Source organism: Thalassophryne amazonica, chromosome 8 (genome assembly GCF_902500255.1).
Source record: "Thalassophryne amazonica chromosome 8, fThaAma1.1, whole genome shotgun sequence".
Classification (NCBI taxonomy): domain Eukaryota; kingdom Metazoa; phylum Chordata; class Actinopteri; order Batrachoidiformes; family Batrachoididae; genus Thalassophryne; species Thalassophryne amazonica.
Genome location: NC_047110.1, coordinates 17,447,227 through 17,460,046, shown reverse-complemented (window position 1 = coordinate 17,460,046; position 12,820 = coordinate 17,447,227). Strand labels below are relative to the sequence as shown.

The window sequence follows — 12,820 nt, the reverse complement described above, 5'->3', positions numbered from 1 at the left end:
TATATCATTTACTAACAGGGACTTAGAAGAGAGAGACCTAATGTTTAATAGACCACATTTAACTGTTTTAGTCTGTGGTGCAGTTGAAGGTGCTATATTATTTTTTCTTTTTGAATTTTTATGCTTAAATAGATTTTTTGCTGGTTATTGGTGGTCTGGGAGCAGGCACCGTCTCTACGGGGATGGGGTAATGAAGGGATGGCAGGGGGAGAGAAGCTGCAGAGAGGTGTGTAAGACTACAACTCTGCTTCCTGGTCCCAACCCTGGATAGTCACGGTTTGGAGGATTTAAGAAAATTAGCCACATTTCTAGAAATGAGAGCTGCTCCATCCAAAGTGGGATGGATGCCGTCTCTCCTAACAAGACCAGGTTTTCCCCAGAAGCTTTGCCAATTATCTATGAAGCCCACCTCATTTTTTGGACACCACTCAGACAGCCAGCAATTCAGGGAGAACATGCGGCTAAACATGTCACTCTCGGTCCGATTGGGGAAGGGCCCAGAGAAAACTACAGAGTCCGACATTGTTTTTGCAAAGTTACACACCGATTCAATGTTAATTTTAGTGACCTCCGATTGGCGTAACCGACGTGAATTACAATCTTACCAAATTTACGCTTAGCCTTAGCCAGCAGTTTCAAATTTCCTTCAATGTCGCCTGCTCTGGCCCCCGGAAGACAACTGACTATGGTTGCTGGTGTCGCTAACTTCACATTTCTCAAAACAGAGTCGCCAATAACCAGAGTTTGATCCTCGGCGGGTGTCTCGCCGAGTGGGGAAAAATGGTTAGAAATGTGTACGGGTTGGCGGTGTACACGGGGCTTCTGTTTAGGGCTACGCTTCCTCCTCACAGTCACCCAGTCTGCCTGCTTTCCCGGCTGCTCGGGATCTGCTGGAAGGAAACTAACGGCGGCTAAGCTACCTTGGTCCGCACCGAGTACAGGGGCCTGGCTAGCTGTAGAATTTTCCACGGTGCGGAGCCGAGTCTCCAATTCACCCAGCCTGGCCTCCAAAGCTACGAATAAGCTACACTTATTACAAGTACCATTACTGCGAAAGGAGGCCGAGGAATAACTAAACATTTCACACCCAGAGCAGCAAAGTGCGGGAGAGACAGGAGAAGCCGTCATGCTAAATCGGCTAAGAGCTAGTAGCTGCGCTAAGCTAGCAGATTCCTAAAAACACACAAAGTGAATAATGTGTAAATAATTTAGAGGTGATTCAGCAGAGGGAGTGCTTTAGTTAAGGCACATGAAGATTACACTGTGAAACAAATCGTTATCTAGTTATCTAGATCAATCTAACTGCGCAGATTAAACAGCTAACAGATACAGCAAAACACCGCTGTGCTCCGGAACAGGAAGTGATACAATACCGCAGTGAGAGCCAACCACCAGTACAGGCAAGCAAGCAAGATCAATGCTGATTAGTTTTTTTTTTTAATTCTTTGATGCCCCGAAAGCCATCAGTAGACAGGGATTCAGTTCTTGTATTTCTCTGCACTTCAAAAGAGGCCATCGTCATAAATGTCAAAATAGTCACTCCAGCTGCTGATGTCTGGACAGAGCTGAGTCAGCAGCTGGAAGGCAAGATGTTTGCAACGGCCCTGTGCACTTTTGTGAAGTTGAACAGACACATTTGGTCAGCTTTAGAATTCAGTGAAAGTGATCCTGAAAGTACTGTTGACATGGAGTTAGACTCAGGTTGCATTTCCCCTGCACAAAAAGAGTGTTGGCTTTTCATCTTGAAGTACCTTTTGAGGAATGGGTTAAATTCATTCCTGAGAAAGTTGAATACAAAGACAAGTTTTCTCCATCTCAGAAAAGGGAATACACAGTTTTGAAGCCTGGCACTTGGACTCATGTCATAAATGACCTGATTTGGAAGAAGATAAAACACACATGCACATTTGTGTTCCAAAGAATCAAGGTCTATCCAGCTGTCACCAATAATTACACAGAGATTAGAGGCTACTGTAAGGAGTGTCATGGGCATTTTGAAATGACATGTGACAGAGAGCCACCAATTAATAGCCCAGTGATGCTCCAGTGTCACACACTAAATACAGATATCTCCCTGAACACTGGCCGTTTCAAGTGGTTCATTTCTGGAAACCTGCGTGAGCAGATTGCAAAAGAGCTGTGTGAAGGCAGGATGGAACCAGTTGTATGGAGGTCAGCAAAAGTAGCAGTGGATGTTGGAGATCCTGAGCCAAGCCACCTACGTAATTTGGCCACCCTGCAGAAAGCCAAACAACAGAAAAATGTTAATACTGTTCATTTTTCAATAAAGTAAAAAAAAAAACAATCCACACACCTAAATAAACCTTGAAGCAAATGCACTTAAAAAGCCCTGTAATTTCTGACGGCACCTGAATGCAGTAGCAGCACAGTGCGTGTCCCTGCCATCTTTGCACAAAAATAAAACTCTTAAAAATCAGAAACTAAAGCAGCACAAATGAAAATTTTAATGGCACAAACGAAGCACTAAAAAAAAAATAGACCAGTCTGGTTCATTTTGGCGCAAGCTGGGGGGGATGATGATGTCATCACTCAAAAATAAAACTCTTAATATATCTCAGAAACTAAAGCAGCACAAACAAAATTTTAACGGCACAAATCTGCACAAACAAGGCACAAGAAAAACAGACCAGTTTGGTTCATTTTGGAGCAAGCTGGGGGGGGGGATTGACCTTTGAATGATCTAAAAAAAATAATCTTTAATATCTCAAAAACCATAGCAGTGCAAATTAACGGCACAAACCAGCACAAACGAAGCAGTAACCACTCAATATGTTTGCTTGGATTTTGTACGTGGATGGGGGGTCAGCTTCACAGAGCTGTGAACCCACCTATGTAAGGTGTATCTGAATACTGCACCACATAAATAGCAGACAAATGCTGTGCTCACATTTAGACAGGATTCTGTTGGTCCACTGCCTAATCAATGCTCCTGAAAGCTTTGCCATAAAGTACTTTACTGTTTTTATTTCTTGAAGGTTGCTCTAAATGAAGTCCAAGACATTATCAGAGACTTGGAAATGTTTTGTATCCCACTCTGACTTTTCTAAAAAAAAAAAAAAGATGGCTGTAAGAGTGATGATTTTTATTCAAAATAATCCTCATGTTTAATTTGTAGAACAGGCATATGACAGGTGACTTGGGGGCAGTTGGAGAGCTGACAGGATGATGGTGGACAGACGCAGCAGCAAGAACACCGGGACACAACAAGTGTTGCATTAGAGAGCTTTGCTCTGTCTCACCTGTGAAGGTCTTGCTGTCAGACAGACGTTGGTGGTGTCTGTTTGTGCTTCTCCCACTGGTCTTTAGACAACCGGTTCTCAAAAAGCATTTGTAAGAAGCTGGAAATCCCACTGTTTGTCTGCTAACTGTGAAATAGATGAAATCATCACGTACCAATACTCAAACACAGTAAATATAGCAGCAGCTTTGTGCAGAGTAATAATGTAGATTTCAGGCTCTTTATTTAAAGTTAGATTTCTCTGAAGCTGGCAAGTATTCAAATCAAACATAGGCTGATGGAGTTCCACGTGAAGGCTGCTTACCTGCAACACAGCTGACAGAAGCTCAAAACCGTTCTGCATTTGGCCCAGTGTTGACTTCAGACAGGATATTTATTACATAACATTCACAGGGCATTTGAAAGTAAAAATCTATAACAAAATAAGTACTAAAATAAAACCTGAAGGCAAAACAAACATCTGTTTGCTATTAAATCACTGTGTTATTTCAGCATTTGTCCTCTTAAACAGTGTTTATGTGATTTACAGCAGGATGTGTTGTTTCACAGGCAGCCAAATAAATCCAGGTTTGTAACACAAATGCTTCCAAACGTCAGCGTCTTTGTTCTTATTGGTCGTTTTCTCAGGGTGCTCCATGCTGATGGAAGCAGAAGAAAGAGGAGAGGTTCACTCTTGGTCCGGGTCCTCCATGATGGACTGCAGAGCCTCCAATCCCTCCACAGACACAGTCAGACTGCCGACGACCACGCTGCTGTCCTCTATATCCAGTACTGTGGTACACAGACAGAAGGACATCAAGTTCACACAAAACAAATTCAATTCTGTCACTGATTCAGGCAGAAGATGGGTCTGTGTGCCTTGTCTTCACAACATATTACTGTGAAGTTGACTATTGGTCAATGGACTGCATTTATATAGCACTTTCATACCTGATACAGATGCTCAAATGGCTTTACAAAGATGCATCACATTCACTCATTCACACACTCAGACACTGATATCAGCATGCTGCCATACAAGGCCCTCAACTGCACCCTGGGAGCAACATGGGGTGCCGAAGGGCCCTTAGTGATTTTCCGGTTGCGACCAAAATTTGAATGGAGGATTCTCTAATCACAAACCCACTTTAACCTCTCTCCAATCCTGATTCACTATAGTCACATTAGCTACAAGCAACAAAGGTAAAGTGATGACTTGACATTCATTTTTAACCAAATGGCCATTTTGCAATGACAGACAACGGTCACACCTTTAAACACTTTCTGGTGTTTTTGTAACTAGATAATATCTGTGAAGTGATTTACAAGACATCTTATGGAGATGTTAGCATGCTAACTAGCAGTGGTGGGCACAGTTCAGCTAATCCGATAGCAGATAATTATCGAAGCTAATGTTTTTGCTAGTGGATTAGCTTTTCAGATAAGTTTTAAGACCAATTTTCTTCCGATAAATGTATTTCCGATAACTTTCTTTGCTGGTAAAGTGAGCAAAGGTTAACAGTCAAAAACGTTTGTAAACCCCAAAATCTAGTCTGTCTGATATGTGTTTATTTATGGCAGACTAGCTGTCGCTTGCTGATGACATCATCAATAAGCACAAAATGTGATTGGCTGGTTGACACACAAGCATTGTGGGTAGTGTAGTTCAGGTTCACTTTGGACGTTACAGTGTTTCGGTTCCTTGTCCCTTGGAAATCTGCTGCAAAACCCATCACGCATTGTGCAAAAAGTATTATTTAAATATCTAAAGAACACTGGATTACTTCATCACATCTAAACAAATGACTATGGCTGCCAGGAGTTAAGGTTTTGTAAAATCTCAGCAATCACTCACCAGCCCGGTAGGTGGCGGTAAATGCACCTTAAACTGGTGCTGTCCGCCATTTGAGCCAAAAGAAGAAGAAGTCGGACTAAAACTGACTAATTTTAACATTATTATTATTTTATTTCTTTGTGGCGGATGGTATCGCCAAGACTCGGTGGGAGAGAGGAACTCTCGAGGCGCAGCTGTGTACAGACTGGGACGTTTCTTCACCGTTTAGACCGTTTTGGATAATCTCAGGATGATTATTTTTTTCAGATGAATCCCACTGAAACTAACAGGTAAGAATTTATACTTACTACATGTATTTTACTCTGCCAATCAATGGATGTATTTCGGTTGTTTGAGCCACAGGGTTGAAAGCGTGTGAAAAACTGCGGCAGCTTTTAGCTCGTAAATGACGGTGTATCTAATACAGAGATAAAATGTGACTTCTAATACTGTGTTTTACTGCTTTTGAAAAATGATGACAGTGTTTGTGGTTTTATTTTTTTATTCATTCATTTTTTGTGCGTTCTTGTGTGTTTGTGATCCTTGAATTTACCCAGCAGCTCCTGTGGCGCTTAAAGTGAAACTGGTTTATCAGAAGCCGACAGTGTAATCTGATGTAGCCGCGTCCGAATCAATAATAGTTATTGGTTATCTGTAATAAAGATACATTTTTTAAGCAGCTTATCGGTTTATCGTCATAAAGATAACTTTTCAGTTATCTGATTAATGGTTATCGAAGCTAACTTTTTGGTTAGCTGTGCCCACCGCTGCTAACTAGTAACACAGAAATGACACTGTGAAAGATGTTGGAATGAAACAAATCAAACAAACTTTGGTTGTGTCAAGCAGTCAAGTACAGAGGAAAAACTCATAGTGAGAGTAGTGTCAATGCCTTTTTGCCCAGTTCAACTGAACTGGGCAAAAAGGCATTTAAAGTTGCTGCCCCATCCACATGGAACATTTTGCAGAAGGATTTGAAATTGACGCATCTTGTAACTTTGGGGGAATTTAAAACAATCATTATGGACAGAGAAATAAGGACAATTGGATTGTGTAATTGCACTTTGTAACTATGTATTGCAATTCTGTTTTTTGAATGTGTGTGTCTTCTGTTTGATGTAACCACTTTGCTTTTGTGCTGCCGTCTTGGTCAGGTCACTCTTGAAAAAGAGGTTTTGGAGTTTTTTACCATATATATATATATATATATATATATATATATATATATATATATATATATATATATATATTAAACCCATACATTAAGACCATTGTTACAATTAACAAAAGCAGTATTAATGGCTGAGGGCCAAATATGCCCAACTATTTATTGTAAGAGAACATGGTTACTGGCTTCCCTGAAAAGTCAATTTTCATTAAATTTACACTTCCCCAAGTGCCTTATTGGTTCCGCTATTTCACTTTGCATAGTGTTACAAGAGGCTGAATTATGAAAAATAAAGAAAAAAAAAAGATATTGGTATTTAGGTATTTTTAATTTTGATGTAAGAAGAAAACATGAATAGAAACCTACTTTCCATATCTCAGCATTTTTAAATCTTTTGAGACTGATTCAAGACATTTTAATACCAATTCAGGCCTTATTTTTAGACAAACAAATGCAATGGTTTTTAAGACTTTTTAAAGAATGGGAACCCTGGGTTTTTGGCAGTGCTTTATAACATTGCTCCTCAGGGACCCCTAACCTGCACATATTTCATCTGCACATATTTTCTCCCGGCTCTAACAAAACCTGATTAGCTCATTCAGGTGTGTACAACCACCTTTACAGTATTCTTTATTTATGTCGGCCTAATAGATTTGGCAAGTAAGAATCCAAGTAAATAGGTTACTTTTTTATTGATTTTAAACCATTTCATCTTACCGACTTGAACATTTCAATTTGACTGTGCGTATGCCACCGTCAATGCAGGTACTGTACTCAACAGCTGCAGAAGGAAGCAATTTGCTTCTGCGTTTTGCTTTTGGAGCAATCACTCATGTAGAATCTGCCTACAGCATGCATTTGCAGTACTGATGGCAGAGAGGGAATGCTTCAGAGATTAAATCAAACACAGCGTTTGAGTCAGAAAAAGTGTTGATCTTGCAGAACAATTGCAATATCATTCCAGTGACATGTAGTAGTGGTATGTGCATGTTTCACAAGCAAAGAATAAAATTAAAAAAGTATTTTCAGCCAGCAAAGACTTTTCAAGTTGATTAAGAATCTCACAGAGGGAGCTGCGGTCTCTGTGTATCCTGAGGCTGACAGTGACCAGCAACTATGTGAAGACTTTGCAAATTTCTTTATTGATAAAATAGATAAAATAATGAGTGACATTGAAACCATTATTCAGTCAGATTATATTCCTGATATGGGCCAATACTCTGGCTGTGCAACTAGTGATGATCATCTCACTGACTTTAAAATGTTATCAATAGATGATGTCATGAAACTTATTAACAGGTCAAAAACTAAGTCATCACAGTTAGACCCAATACCGACATCTCTACTAAAACAGTGTCTGGATGTATTGATCCAGCCAATTACTGATATAGTGAACACTTCCCTACGTGAGGGTGTCTTCCCTAGTAATTGGAAGATCGCTTTGATAATACCATTGTTGAAGAAGACGGGGCTGGAACTCATTTTCAAGAACTTCAGACCTGTCAGTAACTTGTCCTATATGTCGAAGCTGGTGGAGAAGGCTGATTTGTCTCAGTATGTTGCTCATTTGAGGCAGATTGATAGATTTTTTAGCAAGAATTCAGCATATAAGGAGTCCCACAGTACAGAGACATTATTGGTGAAAATTAATTCTGATATTATCAACAATATGGACTCTCAGAAGGTGACGTTATTAGTCCTATTGGACTTGTCCGCAGCCTTCGATACTGTGAGTTTAGACATTTTTACCAGCATATTCCCGAGCCAGCTTCAGATCTCAGGAAACGTACTCTCCTGGTTCCAGTCCTATTTACAGGATAGGGACCAGCGTGTCATTATACACGGTGCCATCTCTGATCATTACAGACTGAAGTATGGTGTCCCCCAAGGAAGCTGTGCTGGTCCGGTTGTCTTCTTGGGTTATCTGTGTGCCTTGTATGATATCATGGAGAAACATCTGCCAGTGGTCCAGGTCAGTGGATACGCAGATGACAATCAGCTGTATCTGTCGTATAAGCCTGGAGACCACACTTCTGAGACCAGTGCCATTAACAGTCTCTGTGCTTGTATCTCGGAGGTTAGAGCATGGATGCTCTTTCACCGTTTGAAGATAAATGACACAAAAACTGAGTTCACGTTACTTAGAATGCCTCAACAGCTTGCAAAAGTAACTATACATGACAATGAAGTTGGAAATTCACATGTGAAGCCAGTACAATCTTTGAAAAGTCTTGGTGTCATGTTTGATCAACAACTTAGAATGACAAATCATGTAAATTACATCTGTCAGAAAGGTTATCATCAGTTGAAACGAATAAGACAAATAAGAAAATATTTGGATAAATCTGCCACGGAGAGAACTGTGCATGCTTTTGTGACCTCTAATATAGACTATTGCAATGCTCTGCTCTATGGAACACCAAAGTGTGTTATCAATAAGCTGCAAAAACTGCAAAATTGTGCAATGAGTGGTGTGTGGGGCCAGGAAATACGATCATGTCACACCGTTGTTGAAAGATCTCCACTGGTTACCGGTGAAATATCGTATTTCCTTTTAAGATTGCCCTTCTGACATATAAATGTCTGAACGGGCTAGCACCACCTTACTTAAGAGATCTTATTAAAGTGTACAGCCCACAGCGTACCCTACGATCCAGTAGCCAGCTCAACCTGAAGGTTCCTAGATGTCGAACTCAGGTTGGGACTCGAGCTTTCACACATGCTGCGACACGTGTGGAACTCTCTACCCAGTAACGTTAAAATCCTAGATTTGGACAATTTTAAGAGACACTTAAAGTTATATTATTTTAAACAAGCATTTTAAGCTATTAATTATATTTTATCATTTTAGTTATATCTGTGTTTTACTTTTATTTTAATTCAATTTATTGTAAGTGCATTGAGATGTTTATTATTATGCACTAAACAAATAAACTGTTAAACTGTGATATACATTAGTCCTCCCAAATAGGGGCACCACTCAGAACATTATTTATTTATTTTTTCAGGAGCTCATTGGACTCCCAGCCCTCAGCTCATGGCGGGCACAGCACACACACTGTGATCTGAATGATCTCAGGAAGACCAGTGTGTACATTATTACAACAGAGTCGGCCCTGTATTTTTCAGATGTCCTTTCTGGGGGAGGGGACCCTGTCTTATATTTGGGCCTGATCCTGCACTTCAAATGATAGTATGCTGAAATAAAAAAGTGTGTGTGTACTAACTGTTCACAGCCGTCTCTGTTAAATCCTGTTGTTTCTCCAGAATTTCAGGAATGCTCACGAAGGCCACCCCGACATCTTCACACTCCCTGTGCTGCTGCTCCTCCTCGGGTGGTTCACTCACCACCGTGAACCGGATTCTGTCCAGGCACAACAGTCAAGTGCAGTAGTGATAAGAGCAATAATGTTTTCACATCAACACATATGGGTCTCTTGTTTAAGTGCAGACAAAATCATAGCCTTCTGTTTCACTGGTATATCTACAATCTACAGAAACCAGAATAATCTACAGGTGATTACATTAAAGGAAAAACAACAGTGATTTAGTAGCTGAGTCACCACAGGGTCATTCGAAGGTCCACTACCGTTGCTTTTTAAGGTTAATCCTAAAACTAATTTATTTTCTGTTGCTTATAACTATGTGTGGTTTTATCCTGTATTACTTTATTAATTTGTGTTGATTTGTATATGTTTGTACTTGAATATTAACTTGTACTATGATATTTACTTTTTTTTTTTACTTTAACATTTGATGTTTTTATGATGGAAATGACTAGAAATTTTCTGACTGAAAGTGTTATATAAATAAATGTATATATTAATTAATTAATTAATTGTTATTATGACAACATTATTACATCGATAGCAATTTTTTTATTTTTCAACCATTTAAGCATATCAAATGTGCCGAAAACATTAGCATATCAGTGTACATCTGAACAAAACTACCTTGTTTTATTTTATATGATTTAGAAAACACCCACACACCCAAGAGAAAAATATAGTGTGGCTAATATTGAAGAAATAAGGTCAGATTTATTAATCTTGGCTAGAAAGCAACCAAGAGCATCTTGAACCAATTGAAAACTTCTTTTACTGCTGTGTGGGAAGACAAGAAATAGAATAGAAAAAAAAATTCAATAATGAAATCTGGATGAAACATCAGAATAAAACATAACTTTACTGTCCAGCCAAAGCCAGAAAAATATCAAAGCAAATATGATCAAGAGAAATAAACATCACATTAACCTGTTATCACTGCTTTACTTTGCTCAATGTTTAGTATAAAATTTCATTATGAAATCATCAGCACTCAATGAAGTTTATATCTTTATTATATTGCGGCAGCAGAACGAGGGTTTTCCTTACCTCTCCATTTGCCTATTGCGTCCCTGCAGAACTGTCTTCAACAATTGTCGTCTGGCACCATTGTTTTCCATATCCATCGGAATTACTGGCAGGGTGGAAAATTAAGAAATGAGTAGGAGGGGTCAACCTTTCAGATACAATGTAGTTACTTTCATGTGTGTATGGTGGAACAAATACAGAACTGTACGATGCAGGACTGTTTTCTTAGTATACCAATTCTACATGCAATTAAATGAAAGACGACAACCGCAGTAACACAACACCCTGGGAATCAGAGAGGCTCCGTGATGGGTTTTTTTTCCACATGCAGTGAGGCAAATAAGTATTCAATCCACTTTCGATTTTGTAAGTTCTCCCACTTACAACCCCAATTCCAATGAAGTTGGGACGTTGTGTAAAATGTAAATAAAACAGAATACAATGATTTGCAAATCCTCTTCAACCTATATTCAATTAAATACACCACAAAGACAAGATATTTAATGTTCAAAGTGATAAACTTTATTGTTTTTGTGCAAATATTTGCTCATTTTGAAATAGATGCCTGCAGCATGTTTCAAAAAAGCTGGGACAGTGGTATGTTTACCACTGTGTCAATGAGTGTTTGGGAACTGAGGACACTAATTGTTCAGTATTCATTTTATTTATACACCAAGCCATAACTCAGCAATGCTTTATTTTCCAAGACCTCCTCCGCCTGACGGCATCATTGTGCTTGAGTAGAGAGGTGAGCTTCATAGCATCCCTCAACTTGCGTTTGTGCTGGAAGGCATGTAGTAAACAGGTGCTGACTCATTGTTTGGGTCTGTCATCCCTTTTAATGCTTCCAAAAGTGATCATATCAGCTTGTTAGTAGTTGCAAGTGTACCAGAGACAATCCTGGAATTTATCGGTTATCTGTAACTTCCGATACATTTTTGTGTGGTTTATCTTTATCAAAGATAACTTTTAAGTTATCTGATTATCTGTTACCGAAGTTACTTTTTTGTTTATCTGTGCCCACTACTGGGTATATCTAAGTATCTTAAAAAAAAAAAAAAAAAAAGCTTTTTTATCTATTTTATCTATGTATTTTTTATCATGCTAATATTTGTTCGGCCTTTGGTCTTATGCTTCTCTTGGCATTTCATGTTATTCACTGTTGGTGTTTCTGTCACTGATTTCTCTTGCTTCTGTCTGCTTTGTTTTTATCTCGCTGCCCTCTCTTACACATGCCTTCACTCATCTTCGTCTCTTTCTTCCACAACCCCTTCCTGAAAGTTCCCCTCACTTGTGTCTAATTTTCTGTGATTACCACCTCTGTTATTTAAGCCTTGTGTGTTTTGTCCTTCACTGCCAGTTTGTTCCAGACTCTTGTTACAGTACTGATTGCCTTTGTCGTTTTTCAACCTTGCTTAGTTTTTTGGATCACGCTTTTGTCTCTGCCCATCGACCTCTGTATCCCTGTGTTTTGATCTCCGCTTGTTTTTTGATCACGCCTCTGCCTAACACCTGTCTGTTACCTCTGCCATGCTGACTGCCACCCTGTGTACTGAGCACTGCCTGTTTATCAGATGAAGCTTTTTAAATAATCTGTGTGTGAGTGTGCCATTGTGTCCCCACACTCTCTGAGCCACATCGCCTTGTACCATGACAAAAATATCATGCATCATTGTATCATGTAGCCATGGTCATTAGAATATTGTTACCTTTGCTGTAGTTGTAGTTGATGCTGCTGCCATGTTGGGGTTTGGGCAGTGATAATGGGGTTTCCTCTGTGGGCAGATCCAGGAAAGAATACTCTACAAACAGACACACCACACTGCTGTCCTGGGCAACACGAGACTCTGGTCTCAGTGTCAGAGACACAATCTCCACTCGTACTCGCTCTGAGGCCTGAGAAGGAACATGTCGATCCACATTATGTTTACAATTTTATGTATCAACTCCTTTCAATAACACAGCCAGGTCCCCATGTCTCTTTAATTAATTCTGAATCTACCAGAATTCAAAATTAATTCAAAATGTAATTTAAAAGCAGTTCCGTTCCTGAATATCATTAAATTATGAAGTTAATGTTGTTGTTGTCGTTGTCGGATGCGGATACAGCCAGTTCCGCATCTGTATTTGGCACAGGTTTTACGCCGGATGCCCTCCCTGACGCACCTCCAGTTTTACTTGGAGAAACACACACAGCCTCTGTCGTTCCAAAGAGGTCTCCCGTCCAA

At 39.6% G+C, this 12,820-nt stretch overlaps 1 protein-coding gene across 1 annotated transcript in view; it reads right to left on the bottom strand.

Moving 5' to 3' along the window:
- LOC117515481 (protein fantom-like) overlaps positions 1–12,820 on the bottom strand; it is a 123,284-nt gene that overhangs the window by 18,947 nt on the left and 91,517 nt on the right. Inside the window, 6 exon segments of the mRNA XM_034176047.1 lie at positions 3,261–3,321; positions 3,564–3,617; positions 3,852–4,030; positions 9,468–9,604; positions 10,614–10,698; positions 12,302–12,488. Of these exon segments, the coding sequence (XP_034031938.1) occupies positions 3,261–3,321; positions 3,564–3,617; positions 3,852–4,030; positions 9,468–9,604; positions 10,614–10,698; positions 12,302–12,488 (703 nt within the window).